Here is an 18,353-nt window from a genome sequence, read left to right on the forward strand (position 1 = left end):
TTTCAGAGCTATTTTTTTCCCTTTACTGACTAGTTACTTAGTCAAACATAGACTGTCCAAATTTAGCCATCTGGAACCACACGTAGGCATTTTAACAGAGTGATCCTTTTCAAGAGCCATCAGCACCTGCAAAAGCCATGGTCTCAGTCTGAATGGTGTTCATGTTTAAAGTGTTTCAGATGTAGTCAAGACATTGCACTGCCTGAGCTCAGCATAGTCAGGTAAAGGTATTCTTATAATCAGAAAAAGGGGTATGAATCCTGTGGTTTCTGTGTATGCTATTCTGGAATAGCGTACACAGTTTTGCTGTAAATTGCAAAGAGACCAAGAAAGTTCTTTTATTTTTTGATGTATTTTTGTACTGACCGAAAGTAATATTTGGAAAACATATCTGGCTGAAAAAAGACCAGTCACCTCCCTGCTCACAGTGGGCTGGCTTCCAGCCGGGCTGCTTTCCTGACCTGAGTCCCCCTGTGAAGCAGCCTGTGAGCCTGAGTCGGCAGTTAAGGTGACCAGTGGCAGGAATATGGCTAGCAGCAGGGCTGCCTGCTTCATCCTTGCTTGTGCCTGTTAAGGAGTAATGATGGATTTGCAGTCAAAGGCTCCTGGTTGTCTGCTGACAGCTGAGCTTGAGTTGATGGTCTGATGCCTCCTTACCCTTCACTCTTCCCTGTGCTGGACCTACCTGAAGCAAACTAGAGAGCATGTCTGGGCTAGAGCTAATCCTAACCGTAACAACAACTTGTTTCATTTTTAATCTGGATCAGCTTTGGTTCAACAAGTAGCCTCAGGTCTGTTTGTCATCACACTGTTTGGAGGTGGAGAGGAGGAGGAGTGTGAGGAAATTCCTCCTTCATGATACCTACCCTGTTGTGCTGGCTCAAACACATTGTGAAATTAATGTTTTAGTAGTCTAGGCATCCTTTGCTTATTAGTTAAAATTAGAAAATAGTGTCAGTCCATTTCCAACACCCTAGATATGATCTTAGATGTAATGCCTCTTCTGCTGTAGTAACAGAAAGAATTCTGGTGGGAATATGCCACCGAGGAGGAAAAGAACACTTGTAAAATTTGGATTGCAGCTCCCCCTGTTGGGCTTTTACCGGAGTTGTCACATCAAAAAACCATTTAGGTTAGTCAGCCTTGCTGCATTTAATTCAGGAAATCCCCCTTCCTACAAGCCTGACATAAATATGCAGTGTTTTATGGTATTGTTTAATATTAAATACTGAGATCTTAAAACCAGAAAGCTAGGAAGGCAAGTATGGGAATTTTATACTAGATTTAATCTGAAAGAATGGTTACAACTAATGATCCTGTTCTTTCGAGTCTTTTAATGTTATCATTACCAGTGATAGTGTTAGAAATTATGAGATTTCCTGTGATATCCACCCTTTTAATAAAACTTTTATTTGGAGTGGTTGAGTGGAATTAGACTTTGTGATTTCAGATACACTCAGCTTCATGGGGGTAGGGGGGATGTGTATGTACAGCAGGATCCACCATTGGTTCCATTAAGAGCCACAGAGAATTTGAATTGGAAATCAAACTATTTACTTTGCTTTTTTTCTTTTAATTCTCAAACCTAGCAAAAGGTAAGAAATCTCTCATTTTCCATGTGGTTAAGTGCAATACTTGGGAAATAGGCATAAACCCCAGCATCTTATAATTCCAGTATATGCTGTAATTTTTGTTGCAATATTATATAAATATTTAAAGAAAAAAATACATAGAACTGTAACTACAAACATTGCAGGAAATTATTTTCAGTCAAACAGCTCATATCCTTTCACATCTAAATAGAATTATGTTAGAGCGTTATGTTTTTAGCAGTGGGAAATTGGTTTTTTAAAAAGTATTAGATATAGGAGCTAATTTAAAGGAATATCCGTGTTGTTTACTTCAGAAATTTAAGTCACTAAAAGCAAAGGTGAAGGTTTGTAACACCAGTGCTGTTGTGCAGTCCCAATTGATATGTTTTATAAACGGGTGTAAAAACTGTTGCTTTTAAGGCTGTTTCTCTCTCAGATTACTTGACTCATTTTAAGGTAAAGAAATCACAGAAAGATTAAGTGAAGGCCAGATTGTACCTTTATTTTTTGAAAGCTTTGCTCTGTGTGAGTATGAATGCTTGTGTGTGAAATAATTTCAGCACAGTGATTCCAATATCTGTTTTTCTCTAAGGCTTGCTATGGAATCTTAAAAGTACCCGAAGGGAGCTGGCTGTGTCGTACCTGTGTCCTGGGAATACATCCTCAGTGCCTCCTCTGTCCCAAAAGAGGAGGTGCCATGAAAGCTACCAGGACAGGGACCAAGTGGGCACATGTGAGCTGTGCTCTTTGGATTCCAGAGGTAAAACCCTAATTTCTCTCCTGTCCTCCTCCTTCTTGTTCCATCCTCTGCCTTTTTACATTCTCATGATTTAATGACATAATACTGGGCTTTATTCTGATAGGGCTGCTCCATCTGGGAGAGAGTCCAGCTTGTATTCTATTAATGAGTCACTTTGTCACCTCCATTACTCAGCAACCACTTCTTGGTGTCATTATGTTATCTGTGACCTGCTAGAAAGGGCGATTGATATAAACTGTATCTTATATCTGCAGCTTCATTGTCTCTCATATATTTCTGATGAATTTGTGTGCTCAGGTACATGTGTAATTTGCATTAGTACCTCCACTTTTTTCAGAATTTTGTTTGTTTAAAGGTCGCCTGCATGACATTATTTCTATAGGATGTATGCTGAGATTTGCAGTTGAAGTTTCTTTGAATTAAAATCTTTCTGAATGCTGGGGAGATGAGAATTTTTATCTCTTTGTTATATATACTTTATAAATACAGGCTTTTTTGATATATCTGTGCATAACATATATAGAGAGTTCCATAAGGAAGTTTTACACTTCCTCCTCCATTTTGAATCAAGTTTGGCATCATAATGTACTTTTTAAAACAGAAAGTTCACTTAGGTATAGATGGTGTTTGTGTTTAATTTTGCACTTGGAATATTTATGCTTTATTTCTGGTAGGATTCACAAATCTTATGGTGGGTGGTTTAATGTGAGACAGTAGCCAGATCTGTCAGCACCATGAAATCAAGGATACAGTATTTTCTGCATCTTCTGCTCTCAAGTGCAGACAGGCCTGATATGTGCACAACCTTGAGGAAGATGTTAAGATTTTGGTTTGATTTTTTTTGACTTACCAGCCAGATATAATATGTAATATGTAATTCTTAGTTGTCTCAGGCATATATATCTGCTTCTTAAGGAGATTATCTTTGCAGTTGCACTTTTCAGGCCTACTTGTAGTTTCTGTCATGCCTTTCACCTTCAAGGAGAGAGGAGTTGATAAAAAAACCAAAAATATTTATTTTTAAAAAATCAATTCTCCTCTTATGCTTATGAAGTGTCTTGACTGGAAGCTATCCTAGCTCTGAGCTGACTGGTTTTCTAAGAGGTCCATTCTACATGTGGTTGCCTTGCTGTTCTCATCAGCCGAAGAGGAACAGCGAGGTTTGGGAAGGAGGTGATGGCTGGCCAGGAAGCACACCCTGGCTTCCTGCCTGTCAGTCTTCCTCTGATGAGAAAGAGAAGCTGCTGGGAGAGACACCCAGAGTGGGAGAGCTTGAATCCAGCTGTTTTCACAGCCCATTCAGCGATTCCAGGTTTTGGACACCTCCTCCTCTCCACACCAATGCAAATGTGTCAGGCATAGTGAAAGGGTGGCATGTGCCTGCAGGCATGGGGAATACCTCTTGAATCCATTCTCTTGGGCTTGTGTGTAGTCACTTGTAAAACAATTCAGTTATCAGAGAAGCCAGGAAAACCCTTTGTAAATATCTACAAAAATGGCAGGTCATTTCCTGTCTGGAGTGGCCTTATGTGCTGTCTGGGGGCAAGAGGGACATAGAGTTTGAAGACCCAGGGATGGATGCTTAAGGGGAGAATGTGTATTCTCATATATCTATTTTTTTCTTCCAAGGTACTAGCATGCTGGAACTCCCTAAAAGAAACATTAATTATAAAGTCACTGGTATTTCTTCTTGTGGCCCTAACAAAGTGGAGCAAGGCAGAAAGCAGAGAGGAAGGGACTATAAACATGTCTGTGTCTTGTGGCAAAAGGTTCAAAGAGGCTTCATGAGTCACCAAGTGTGGTCTAGCATTGTTGTAGTCAATTGTACCAGGTATTCTTCTGCATTAATTCATTCAGCACTGTCTTAAAATCTTTTTTCTTCCCTGCCTTCCTTGTGAGTTAATGCTATTTAAAGGCTTTCTTTTTGCTCCCTTGACTGATTGGGACAATTGAAGGTTTTTACATTCCTAAGTGTACTCATTGGTTTATATCCTCATTTTCTTCTGCCTTTACTTGGCTTTAGTGTAAATGCATGGTCTATTTCATATTTTTTTAAAAGGTGTTCTTCTAAATGAAAAAAAAAATCAAAAAAGGAAACACTGATACCAGAAAACCTGTATTAAGTGTTTTGAAATTTAAGGTGTTTCTCTGCCTTAGATAATCTCTTACAGGTTTGTCCTCTGCCAGTCAATGCGGTGTTAGCTGAAGCAGAAAGCAATAACTCCCCTGGCTGTAGAGGAAAGATAAAATTGACTGTCCTGAGCAGCTGTTGTGAGTGGCTGTGCCCAAGCCACTGGACTGCCCTTTCCAACCACAGATGCAGATCCTTGTGCACTGGTGCATCTGCTGGTGGCATGTCTAGTTAGCAGGGAAGCAGAGCACAGCAGGGTGATTAATCATGTGCGTAACAGTTGCAGATAATAGGCTTCAACAACCCATTGTCTTCACTCTCTCCCACTCTTAGAAGTTCTTTGCAGTATAGCAGTCAAGATGTAACCTGATGCTAGGTGAAGAAATGGAGAAAATGACTATATGTTATGGCAGATGGATCATTTCTACCTTGGAATGGGAGATCTTGGGAGATGAAAAGGTTGGCCTCTGCTCTCTGGATCCCTTGTGAGCAGCAAAGTTCAAACAGACTTTGCCTTGACTCCTCTCTGCAGAAACATGCAGGTGGCACAAGGCCAGTAAAAATAAATTGCACCTGACTCTGTAAGTGCCTCTTTGTGCTTTTACAAAGTGGGGTAATATCGACAGTCAGCATTACAAGCTGAATGAACATTATTTCCTATAGAAATGTTTCCTGACCTTACGAGTCTCCTCTGGGGAAGGAGCACGGAGAATCTTTAAGGGGGCAGAGAGGGGCAGGGAAAAGGTCTGTATCAATTCCCAGCTCCTGCTGGAAGCCCAGTGGAAAGCTGATATTACTCAGTCTCCAGAAAAAAGTCATTGCAGATTCTGGTTTCTTTTTGAAAAGAATATAGACAACCTGACACATTGATACAATTCCTAAGGGAGGTCTTGTCTCTCAGTGTAGTGGTAACAGTCAATCTTTATACAATACTGTTTCAGAAATACCTGTGCAACTTGTAACCGGCTGTTTTGAGCATGGTCAAATTAGGTTCCTGAAAGGCTCTTTCCTTTTGGAAGCAAAAAAGCTACATTTGATGACAATGAAGAGTGCTGACCATGATTTTGTTGAACTAGTTGGGCATTCCAGGGACAGTCTTGTTACTTTTCCACCAATTTATAGGAAGGCCACAAGGGGTTGAATTGTTAGTCACACCTTTTTCATGAGCACATCATGTATTGCCTGACTGTTCTTTAATACCTGAATCTTCTGAAGCATCTCAGTATCTTCCTAATGAAGGCTTTTGGAAATGCCATGCAGCCAATTGACCTCAGTATATTCCAAAAGATGTGGCCTTGCACTTGGCAGATCAGAGAGGGAAGTACTGTAACAAACATAATCTTATTTGAATCAATTTATGTCATTAATTCATGAGCTGTTGGTCAACATGTTTTTTTTTTTTATCTAATGTGGAAATAATGAACTGTGTCATCTCTTACAAAGCTGTTTTTTCCACCTACTTAAGTGATCCTTAAAGCAATGCATGATAAGGAGAGAGTTGCAAAAATATCTGAGCATAGCAACTGTGACATAGCACTGCTATCTTTGGGTAGGTCTACCCCACTGAGGAGGTCTGCTGAAACAAAGCTTTTCATCCTTAAGGATTAAACAGGTTTTAAAATGAATATGTGCATCAAGTGATTGATGATTTAGCCCCAAAGGGAAGCTAGGAAATTCAGCTTTGTCCACTGGTTCTTGTTAAGTTGCCAGTTTAATTATCACATGTTAAACTAATTCATACAACCAGATTTTCCTGGAGTTAATCTATGAAAATTACTGTAACATAATGCACTTGAAATTTTCTAGAAAAACAAATTGTTGTTCAAATTTCATTCTCAACTGCTTTTTTAAGCCATTAGCTTTCTTCTGGTCTCACAGTGCCACAGAGCATGACCTAGGAACATCCTTTATTTGAATTCTTAGGTTTGACCCCTTTGAGAAGAAGCCCATATTCCCACCACAGGAAATACAGGTCTGCTCTATTCATATGAATTGTTTTCTTAGAAAGTGTGGAGAGCTTCCTAGCTAGTATCAGCATTGTGGTTTTGGTTCAGCCAGGTAGTCCTCTAAGGCACACAACTGCTGAATTCAAAAATTGTTGTAGAAGTGTCAAAATCCAAGCTTTTGGAGACTGCTGTTCTTCGGACAGTTATCCTACTGAAATCTTATGCCATGTGCCATTCTCATACTGGCCCAGTTCTGCATGTTAGTTATTCAGAGCTGGCCAAGTTTTTGTTTCTGTGCTTGGATAAGTCCTGTCAGGAGTGGCTCAGGAATGCCTGCAGATATTGATATATCTGTTTTGGTTTCCAAATCATAGAGGAAAGCGCTCATTTCCCTATATAGACAACAGGCAACTGAGAAACTTCTATCACAATGGATGTGTGGTAGTTAATATAGCAAAGAATAGAAAAGGCTATTCTGTCTGTATCTGAGTTTTTCTCCTTTCTTTTAGTAATAGCTATAATCTGGTCTACCAGAGACAAATTGATCATCTAGACTAAATCTGGGAAAACTAGCACAAGACAATATATTCTGCTTTGCAATAAGAGAAATATGTTGTATTTTTTCCTCAAACTATATTTGATACAGTCCATAGTCCATTAGGATTATCTCTTGCAGTGGGAGTGCTCAGTGGAGAGGGAGAGATGGGAAGCAAGGCTTTTCCTGGCTGCTGACTGATAGACCTGATTCTGTCCCAAATCTTGAGTTGACAGAAGTAGATACCATAGCAGATCTAGGAATTTTATAGAAGAAACTTTGCAGGAAAGTGTTCCTGTTTTGTTCTCAAGGGCTTGTATTTTGGCACTTTTTAATTTAGACCTGTGAAAGCAGCACAGAGAAAAAAAAAATAAAAACAAAGCCACAAGAGAATGGAAATAAACTTAAGTATCATTTGCTGCAGTCTCTATAGTGGTAGTGGTTTAGGAATGATATTCCCCAATTTCATGTTCCAACTGAAAGACTTCAAACCATGCATCACTTCCCCCTCCCTTGCAGCAGACTGGAGAGGGGATTTGAAGGCACAAATGGTAAGGATCATGGATTGAGATAAGAACAATTTACTGGAAGCAGCAGTGAAATAAGAAAAACAAGGAAAAACAAACAGTAAAAGCTACAATTTCAGTAGCAGAAGGAGCCAGCACTACCCGACCACTGGCTTCACACCACACTTACCTGACCAGAAGAGAGCCCTTCCCCCCACTCTCAGAAAATGATGTGAGCTGGTATAGAATAACCTCTGGGTCCCAGCCATGCTCCCTCCTGGCTACTCCAAAAATTAACCCTCTCCTGGCTGGAAACAGGACACTGGTTTATAACAAGGGTGTGCTGTGGGTGCCTCAAATCTTTTGAGTAATTGCTACTCTGAATCACCAGGTTAAACTGATAGTATTCCGCACTATTGTCAGCATGTGGGATCTTTTCTGGTCCCTTTCTGATAAGTATGAGCACATAGAGGTCTTGCAGGAAGAGAAATTAATGGATGGCTTTCTTCTTCTGGTATAAATGGAGAACTTGGTGGGGTTTTTTGTTCTTTTGATAACTGTTTTCTACACTGCTTTTTTTCTTTACAGGTTAGTATTGCTTGCCCAGAAAGGATGGAGCCAATCACAAAGGTGTCTCACATCCCACCAAGTCGATGGGCTCTAGTGTGCAGTTTATGCAAACTGAAAACTGGTGCTTGCATTCAGGTATGTACTTGTCCCATAGTGACTCTGCAGGGATGAATCTGTCAGAAGGGCACTTTTGGTTTTGCATTTTGTTCTTTCTGTGTTCAGAGGTGCTTTACAATGGAGATGACTGTTGGATAGATGTCTCCTTCTTCATAGCCATTTGCTATCAAATGAGTTGACTGGACAGAGGTTTAAGAATTAGTCTGGGTTTGCTGCCTTTTGAATAAGGTTGAGGTGTTTAAGAGCCACTACTATGTGTATCAAAGATGGACAGAAAACTCCTTCCACTGAACACTCTTTGCAAACAAGAAAGTTCTATATTGGGTAATACCAGCTTCAAAGGGATCAATATTTTTAAGAATGTGTAGGAAACTGGTTTTGGTAGGGATGGATTTTCATGTAGGTGAGGGAGTTATGTCCTTTTTTTCTGGCTTGCTGCTACTGTTAGTAATTGGGGCTTTTTGTTTTATTTTGGCTGCAGTGCTCCGTGAAAAGCTGCATCACTGCCTTTCATGTCACCTGTGCCTTTGAGCATAGCTTAGAGATGAAGACTATCCTGGATGATGGGGATGAGGTCAAGTTCAAGTCGTATTGTCTAAAGCACAGCAAGAACAAACAGAATTCATTGCCTGATGTTGAGGAGCACCCCAAGAGTGTGCCAGAGCAGAAGCAAACAGAGAGTGAGAAAACGAGTCTGCGAGCCCAAAAACTCCGAGAGCTGGAAGAAGAGTTTTACTCACTAGTAAAAGTGGAGGATGTTGCAGCAGAGCTGGGCCTTCCTAAACTTGCTGTAGACTTCATCTACAATTACTGGAAATTAAAGCGAAAAAGTAACTTTAACAAACCATTGTTTCCTCCCAAGGAGGATGAAGAAAATGGCTTGGTGCAGCCAAAAGAAGATAGCATTCATACTCGCATGAGGATGTTCATGCATTTAAGGCAGGACCTAGAGAGGGTAAGAATTAACTTGTAAAGTTTTGAAAAACTATTTGCAGGTGAGCAAGGTCTTTCTTTGCGGATAAAAGTGAGAATGGGGAAAGCAAAGCGAGATAATTTCAAAAATAATAGTTTAAAAATAAAAAGGTAAGGCCTTCAACTCCAATCATGGTGCGCTGCCTGCTCCAGAGACTTTCAGGAGCTGCCCCTCTCCTCTCAAAATGAGTCCAAAGATCTGATGTGAAAGCAGTGCTTTCTGACTTGCTTAAAGGTTATTCCTTTATGTGTTTGAACATGCATATTTCTATGTACAGTGGACAAATTTGGTAATTGACTCTATGATTTCAGCTTCAGTTGAGTAAATATTTTTTAAAAATAGGAAATTTATTTGATCCACTGTAGTAGTAGTTAGTGATACAGATTAAATGAGAAAAAAATGTTACTTTTATTAAACAAAAAATAAGAGTAAGGCTTGTTACCCCTTGGAGGCTGCCCATTAGGTTGGTCTGTTGGGTAGGGGTCACCTGCAATTTTCAAGTGCCTAGAGGTTGGTAGTAACGTAAAAAAGGTAATAAAATAAAATAAAATAGATGTGATGGGGAGAAGTAAAAGCAGAGAAGAGAGGTAATAATATTGTAAGAAAAGGGGAAACAATATTGGGAAGAGAACAACATGAAAACACAAGAAGATTGTTGCAGCCAAGATTTGCACTTCTCAGTGTAACTGTTGTCTTGAATCTATCATAATCAATCTCAGATCTTTTCCAGGACTGCTTTTGATACGGAAGCTTACTTTAGGAAAAAATTTAAAACTCATAACATGCCTCAGATGGAGGGTTGGTATTTGGGGGTGGGTTGGTTTTTATTTTTCAAGAGACCATGTCAAGCTTTTTGTTTGATAAATATTTGGTTTTCAACAAAATTCAAATTTTGTTGAAATTGATGCACTTACTTTAAGTGGAGGTGATTCATAATTTCAAATGCCTGTCTGCAAGATTCTGAGCTTCTTGTGCCCTACAGGATTTTCTACTCTGTTATATCTTGGGATAAATACAAATTTGGGAATCTTGGAATTTTGTTTCTAGGTAAAGAGATTCCAGTTCTGAACAGATGGAACTGAGTGCTGGGGAAAGTATGTTTGAGGGATGCCTTTCAACCAGCTCCTACACTGTTTCCGTGTTTTAAAATCACTTTTAGGTGTTCGTCAAGAACTTCCAGTGTCTCTTCTTATTCTATTGCTGTAGGTGGAAATGTTGCTATTAAGTCAAACAAGTAGTAAAAATAGAATTATGTGGAACTGTTATCAGAATGATTTGGGTTAGAAGGGGCCATAAAGACCATCTAGTTCCAATGCTCCTGCCATGGACACCTTCCATGAGACCAGGTTGCTCAAAGCTCCATCCAGTCTGGCCTTGAACACTTCAGAGGTGGGGCCTCCACAACTTTTCTGGCAACCTGCTGCAGTGTCTCACTGTTAACAATGTCTTCCTTACACTCAGTGTTAACTTACTCTCCTTCAGTTCGAAAACATTACCTGTTTTTCTGTCACTACGGGCTCTGGTCTCTCTGTCTTTCTTATAATCCCTTTTCATATAAGGAAAAACTGGAGTGAGGTCTCTCCAAAGCCTTCTCCAGGCTGAATATTTTTTTTAATGCATAGTTAGGTATGTTCAGTAATGTTTGCAGGAACCTTACCAAGTGATTTTGCATGTAATGTTGTTTTGATTCTCTTGTTGATACACTTTTTAAACTATGTCTGGATTTATTTTTTATTGCCTGTTAAGTCTCCTGTTATTCCTCCATAGGTAAGAAATCTCTGCTACATGGTAAGCAGAAGAGAGAAACTGAAGTTGTCCCACAGTAAAGTACATGAACAGGTCTTCAACTTGCAAGTCCAACTCATTAATCAGGAAATTGCTGCAGGTAATCCTAGAAATGTAAAATATTTATAAATCCTGCCTGTATTTAAACTGAAGCAATATATTCGCTTTATGTTCCTGATTAGTACTTTTAACATGTAAAAATGCCTTTAAGAATTTCCAAGTACACAGTCAATCAAAGTAGCAACACAGAAAGAACTCTATAATCTCTTAAAATATTTATTTGAATATTTCTTTTTTTATGGCTGTTTCTGGTATATGCCTATTGCTTATCACTGTGGCATCCAGATAGCAGAAATGAGCTGGTGGTGATCTCTAGGTTTTTGCAGCGTGGGGTTGCTGGTCCGTGGCACTGGTTCCCCACAGCAAGCTGGGTTGGTTGGTTCTCCAGCTGAGAAGGCTGTTTTGCTTGCTGTCAGTAGTTGGTTCCTTCAGGCAAGAGAAAGAGTGGCTGATGGGAATTGCTACTGTTCTCATAATGCCTTGTACATGTCATGAGCAGCGCAGATTTTTTAGCTTGCCATCTGCAGTTGCTCTCCTTCAAAACAAGAAGTTAAAGTACTTTGGTTATTAATAGGGACTAGTAACTGTTTAGGAATGCCGAGTTGCCAAACTCCACTCTGCCCTTCACATTTACAGCAACTTTTTAAAATAAGGAACACGGTATTTGGAAAGAGGAAGAGCATATGCATACCAATGTAGTTACTGGGATTTGTGAAATTAAGATCTCTCTGGTCTTTCAAGATACGTACTTCACCAGTTTGGGGTGAAGACTTTGTGCTTTTTTTCTCTGCTCCTGAAACACGGATAGGTTTCACTAGTACTGATAAGGTTTTTTTTAAAAAACTGTTTTAGATCAGACTAGTACTTCATGGAAGCAGCGGCACTCTGAAGCTCCTTGCTTTTGTGTAAATGCATTTTATTAGAAATGTCTACTAAGCTTATTTAATGTCTTTACAAATACAAGTGCTTTTTTTAATACTTACTATGATAGCTTGCAGTAGGTGCTGTATGCATGTATTACCATAAACAACTCATATGTTGAGGTAAAAAGCTTTTAAAGCTTAGAGCATTTTATAATACAAAGCAGAGAGTTGAACTAAGTCCAAATTGAAACTCAGTTTGAAGCATTGTTTTTTCTTTATCCAAAACTGAATATGAACCTCTTTTACAGCTTTGTTGGAACAACTTCAGTCATATCTCAAAACTGGTTCAGTTCACTGGCTTAAAGCCCCGTAAAAAGGGCACACTGTTGTTTTTAATGGAAATATTTAAATGCTTACCTAAATTCCAAAGCAGTGGATAATTTGGAACAGTTTGGTTATCCCAATTTCTCCTTAGTGTCCTAAAATAATTTCACACTAATTATTTGCGAATGCTTCTTACTGTTGCATGACCGTATAATGGACTATAAAACTTGTTATGGATGACAAAAGAAATTAGCCTTTTTAAAAAAGCCTTTTTTCTTTTTCTTCTGCTTCCTCGCCTCTTTCTCCTGTAGGCCATACCCTGACAAATGCACTAGAGAACACGCTGTTCTACCCACCTCCCAGGATCACCCTGAAGTTAAAAATGCCCAAATTAGCATTAGGAGACTGCAAAAATAACTCGCTGAAGCCTGGCAACAGACCGCTTTCTCCTGACAACAACAGCACTGTTTACAGCAAACGGAGTGTGCCAATGTCAAAGGAATCATTTGAAATTAAAGCAAAATCTTATGCCAGGTATCAGCACGACAGCAGAAGTAACGGGTTGCTGGCAGGGATTGGCAAGCCTCGGAGCGAGGCTAAGGATTCTGGCTCCACACAGCTGATGGAGTTTCACCGGGGCCAGCCATCCGGGAAGCCTTTAGCGCTCCAGGCTGCTTTGCATGGACAGTCTTCCATCGGGAATGGGCGGGTGCAGCAGGAGAACTCAAGGCTGGTGTCCAAATCTAATGGTCTGATGGGCAGGGCTGGAGATGTGAGCCAGAGAGACAGCTCCAGCCAGACGTCCTACGAACAAGAGTCTGTGCTCACGGCTCACTTGGCCAGCCAGAGCGGATTCCGAAAATCCACCATAGAACATTTCAGCCGGTCCTTTAAAGAGGCTACCAACAGTCTGGTGAGAACCACGGAGGATCTCCGGTGCTGTGAAAAGCCAACAAGACGACTTGCAACAAAAGATCGTTTGTGGAGCAAGCAGACACTTGAAGGTGCTCCATACCAGGACAATGATGGGTACTGTCCTGACCTAGAGCTGAGTGACTCTGAAGCAGAAAGTGATGAAAACAAAGAACAAGTGAGGTTAAGACGAAGTAGCTCAGAGAGAGAAAGCCCAAGTAAAGACTTTGGAAGAGACTGTCACAATAGAAACAAAAAGAATATGATATCTCACAGTTCGGTACAAAGGTGATTAGAAGCCCCCAAGGGGTAATTCAGCCTTTATGTATTCCAGTGTACCAGTGCAAAGCTCAGCATCAAAAGGTTCCAGAAAATAGTCTAGGACCTATTTAGGAAGAGCTGCAGTAGGGGATGGGGCAGGGGAGAGAAATCAGAGTAGTTTTGTTCAACTGTGAATTGGTTTGCAGTCTTTGCAAGGTTAGCTCAGTTATCCACAAAGCCATGTGGAAATCGTGTGTTTTATCAGAAGGTAACATCTAGGGGAGCACAAAGCAGTCAATTGTGCAAAACTTCAGGAAACCGCTTCTGCCTTGCCAGCTTAAGTGCAAGGCACCGTGTTCATGTGGAGGAGTCTCGTGGTGGTGGGCAGGTTTTAAAGAAGTCCTTGCATTGCTCTAATGTGTTGCAAGAGACTGCAAATGGAGACACTGAAACTGCGTTGTTACAGCACCTGCAGTATGGCTTTGATCCAGCAATGCACTTGCGGATGTGTGAGTATGTTAAGCACATGGAAAGTCCTGCTGGTTTCCCCCGGGAACGTTTGTGCTCAGATAATCCAAACACGTGCCGGTGTGCTCTGCTGGATCAGGCCCAATGTGACTACTAAGCGATGATCCCCTTCAGGAGGCTTTGATGCAGTGGCGTTTGCAGGCTCCCTGCGGAGAGCGGAAGCAAGCGTCGCTGGCGCTGCCAAACTCGCTGACCTCTAGACGTGCCCCCATTCCCTGCTTTTGCTGAAGGTTGTGTTTCTCTTCACAATAATTCGCTTATTTTGTAAATATACAACTTGTAGTACTTCAGTTTTTTTAATCTCTGTACATAGATGCTTGTTGTGGGATGCACTTGTAAATATTTTACCCAGCTAACAAGTACAGATGGCTAATTTTGTGGATAGTGTTTACAAAAGTAGATGTACTACTTCAAAAAAGAATGCTATTTGACACTTACATTTAGGCAATCACCGGTGATGCCAGGTTCCTCTTGAAACTGAGATTTCATATCCAGAGGTGTTTTTACCTGGTATTTTTAAAGTCATCTGAATTAGAAATAATTTTAGCTGAATTTTTTTTCAGGTGCAAATTTTCAACCCTAGTTGCCTGAACAGAGGCATAGGAGTCTTCTGGCATCTAGGTCTGTAAAATTTTAGCCAGTCATCATTTAGAGTATGATGGTTTAATTAAAAATGGTTTTTTTAATTGCTGAAAATCTACTATTTTATTATGCTGCTTTTCAACCTCTGGATCAGTTGCTGTTTCCCAGTCTAACACATTATTTTTATGTCCTTTAAAATCAGCAGTTGTTAAATAGTGATTAAATTTCAGCCAGTACTGACTGAGGAGTCAAGAAGGGAAGGGAATGAATCCCTTTCTGTTTGTTTCAAAGACAGGGGATTTTTGTTTGAATGCAAACTAACTTCTTGTTTTACAGAAGGTGTTCTGTTGATCAACAAAGCAACTGCACTGTTTTGGTCTGAAATGCTGTACATTTCATAAACAGGCAACATCCTCTGTCCCACATCACTGGCTGAAATGACCCCATAGGTTGTGTAGGGCACATTGTACAGCTCTGTCGAGGGTTCAGTTTTGTCTACAGACCAAAAAGGTGTTCCCCCCACAGTGTAACAATGACTATGCAGGATCTGAACAACAACTTGTTTCACTTCATTTAGCAAAATGAAGTTTTAATTTAGTTTTAATTTATTGCTTTTAGGCTGGGAAATGGCAACGATATTTTCAGATTTGTTTTAAACTTGGAAATGTCCCTAGTTGCAATAGGACTAGCAGGTCAGGGGCTGGAGGACTCTTCAGTAGTGAAATAATAAAAAAAAATATACTTGGCCAATCTGCTCTGTTTGCTTTATGCATCTTAAGTTTTCTTTTGGTTGTTTTTTTTTTTAACTTCTTGATTTTATGTATATTTGTGTAATTGATCTTTCTAGAGCTGTATCTTCAAAATTATTTCTTTTGGTGTAAATATGCAGTAGCAATTTAGGTTTCCACATATTTTATTTTTATGGGAAATGCTTTGTGTTCTAAGCCATGGGTCATTCAGAATAAGTAAACAAATGTCTGTTCATTTGTATTCCGGTTCTGATTTTCTTAGTTCTCCTTCAATATTTATTAGTAATCCTCTCTCACTGGCCATGAAATTTTATGAAGCTTTTATTGGGAACACTTATCTGGGAGGTCAGCAAAGTGTTCATGTTATTTTGTGGCTGGAAGCATAGGACAGAAGAGAGGGAAAATGGTGCTTCAGCAAAACTCAGCATTTCTGCTCTTCTGGGCTTATCAATTCAGTTGTTTCCAGTCTGGGCAATGGTTTTGCTAATTTTTACATTATTTTAATAAACATATGAAGGAGCCCTTGGTTATGTAGTTCTCAAGTATTGTCCCCAAAGTGCATTTGCTAGTTTTTATTGTGCGTTCGGTGGCTAACTGTTTGAAGTATTACCTCTTAACCTTATTTGTCAATTTTTTGTTGTGTTTTTGCATTTTGTTTTATATATATAAATATATATATATTCAATTTTCCAAGATGGACTCGGTCTTTTTCAGATGTCCCCTTTTTACAAGTACTTTTTCATTAAATTATGAAACTGCTAACAATATTTTCATTTGTTGTGATTTATTCAGGGCTTTACCCTCTGTGTCTGGCAGGTTGTAAAACTCATCAGTACTGTGTCCATCAGGAGTAAATTATTTCTGCAGATTCGGCAATACTTTAACAAGTAAAGTATCCAGGAAAACCCTTCCCCTTCAGCCTCCCAAAAAAGAGTCGCTGAGCACTAATTTGCTGTGTATAGCAAATAGTGCAAGCCTGGCTTTTGTTTCTGCTAGCTGAGCAAATGTAACAGACCATTTGCTGCCCTGGCCTCACTTTTCAATGTATTTGCTTATGCTGTAGTATGGCTGGTTTTCCCTGGTTGGACAAAGTGAGTTATAGAGGAAGAGCTGTAGCCAGGCCTTCTGTCTGATCCCTCTTCTTGTACCCTGCAGACGTGCACAGCTGAACACTCACCAGTCTGCATGAAAAGGACAGAATAGGGCAGGCAGGTTCCTGGGCTCATGTTGGCTTCATATCGGTTTTACACAACCTTTTGCTGTAGTTCCCTCTGCTCCCACAGGCCGGTGCTGTAAGGTCCCTTGCTGGCACAGAGGAGCCGCTCCCTGGGCTAGAGCAGGGAAGAAGGCAAAATGAGAAGGTGGAGGGAAAGGTGCTGGGCTAGCTGCACAACTGATCCCATAGTATCCCTCCACCTCTGAGCTGGCAGCCTTCAAGAAGCATGGGTGGGATTTGCAACGTAGGTGTTGCAGGCAGCAGTGACCCTCCTGCCTGGGATGGGTCTGGCAGCAGCAGAGTGAGTCAGAACTGAGCAGCCAACAACACACTTGTGGACTTGCTTAAGGATTGGAGTGACTGAGCAGGTGGCCCCAGGCAGGCTGGAACTGCAGCTGGAGAAAACTTGAGTGAAATGGAGCCCAAATCCCTCAGCTGACAAGCAAACAGGACATAAAAAATGGGGAAAAGGCAGTAAAGATGCATACAGAAGGGAAGAAAAATCAGCACTAGGAAGAAGCAGTAAGTGTTGGACTGTCAGTTGTTTTTCAGGACCAGGATTTCTTCTTCCCTAAAGGCATCTTGCAACAGATACCAGTAACAGACTTCCTTGCTGTGACTTTCTGACTGGTGGCTTCTAATTCCCTCTCTCTGCTTGTGGCTGGGATGTGGGAAAGACAGGGCCAAGGAAGGAGACTGGTCCAAATGGTCCCCATTAATTTGGAAACAGCTACTATTGGTTTGTAGAGTCTTTTCAAATAACTAAGTGTGCTTACTTGTTGGTGGTAACATGGGCCAAGGACTAAAGGGGGCTACACTGGTTCTGAGCGCCATCATTTCTGCATTTATGTTGCTGCCCTAAAAGAAATGTTTCTCAGTTATAACTTGTGTATATCATTTGTGGAATTGTTTTCTTTGCACCATGAATCCCAAATGATTGAAGGAGAAATTGCAAATGTTTGGCTACAAAATGTAAGCCTGAATCATTCCCTTGATTTTGATGTGGTACCTCTGGTGACCTGGCCTGGATGTACAGGCTGTACTGCAGACGCGTGATGTGGATCTGACACCTGGGAGGGACCCAGTGTTCAAAGCCTACCTCTGTGAGCTGTGGAGATAATCCAGTGAAACTACTCATTTTCATCGTTGGGAATTTGGATGATCCCAGTACTTGTAAAGGTTTAGCACTGCAGGGAATTGACACATCTATTAGGAAAATATGCTTTTGATGTGAATTAAGGAACAAAAGCTGCTTGCACAATTGAGGAGCTTGGCATGCAAGGGAAAAATACCGGGAAGGGCAGAGATAGAAAACAGTGGAGTGCCTCAATGCGGCTTCCTTAGGAAGAAGTGAAGACACACAGACTTCTGGGCTCTGGTTTCATGAGAGATGCCCTGCTACTGCTGCTTCTGAGCCTTCCTTTTACACCAGTTTCATGGCTGAACACTTTTCCCAGTCCTGAGGCGAAACTTGGTGACGTGTCCCTCTTGCAGAGATGATTCTGAGATAACTGCTGCCAGGCTCTGCTCCTAACCAAGTCGGTGCATCTAGCGGGATGTGACAGGTGGATTAAAGTGACTGCAAGCACAGACTTCTGAAAGAAAATGTTACATAGCAGTTGGGTAAGTTGTTTGAAAATAGCGGATATGCATGCCTATTTCTGTTCCTTAAGTTTACCCCTGTGCAGAGAGCTTGGATAAATTTGTGTGACCACGTGATTATAGAAGGAGAAGCAGCCTCGGGTATTTGCTCATTAGTTTTCCTGCCTCTGATAATCTTTCTTTTTCCAGTAGGCTTCTTTTGTCTGGGACAACCTCCTAGATCCACCTTGCCCTGCCCTTTCTCTGGGATTCTTCTTTTGTTTCAGGCTGGGCAGACGCTCCCTGCCTTCCATTGCTTTCTCAGCAGCCTTGGAACTGGGTATCTGCCTCGCCTTGGCTAC

The 18,353-nt window shown here is 40.7% G+C and overlaps 1 protein-coding gene across 4 annotated transcripts in view; it reads left to right on the top strand.

Annotated features, from left to right (window-relative positions):
• Positions 1 to 15,880, top strand: part of JADE3 (jade family PHD finger 3) — a 63,640-nt gene extending 47,760 nt beyond the window's left edge. For all 4 annotated transcript variants that reach the window (XM_083855919.1, XM_083855922.1, XM_083855921.1 and 1 more), the window contains 5 exons: positions 2,185 to 2,352; positions 8,059 to 8,175; positions 8,639 to 9,112; positions 10,898 to 11,015; positions 12,474 to 15,880. In XM_083855919.1, coding sequence (XP_083712045.1) covers positions 2,185 to 2,352; positions 8,059 to 8,175; positions 8,639 to 9,112; positions 10,898 to 11,015; positions 12,474 to 13,366 — 1,770 coding nt within the window. In that variant the 3' untranslated portion in view covers positions 13,367 to 15,880. The remainder of the gene's footprint in view (positions 1 to 2,184; positions 2,353 to 8,058; positions 8,176 to 8,638; positions 9,113 to 10,897; positions 11,016 to 12,473) is intronic.
• The last annotated feature ends 2,473 nt before the right edge of the window (positions 15,881 to 18,353 follow it).

The sequence above is a fragment of the Zosterops lateralis genome, assembly GCF_965231275.1.
Source record: "Zosterops lateralis genome assembly, chromosome: 2".
NCBI classification, from domain to species: Eukaryota; Metazoa; Chordata; class Aves; order Passeriformes; family Zosteropidae; genus Zosterops; species Zosterops lateralis.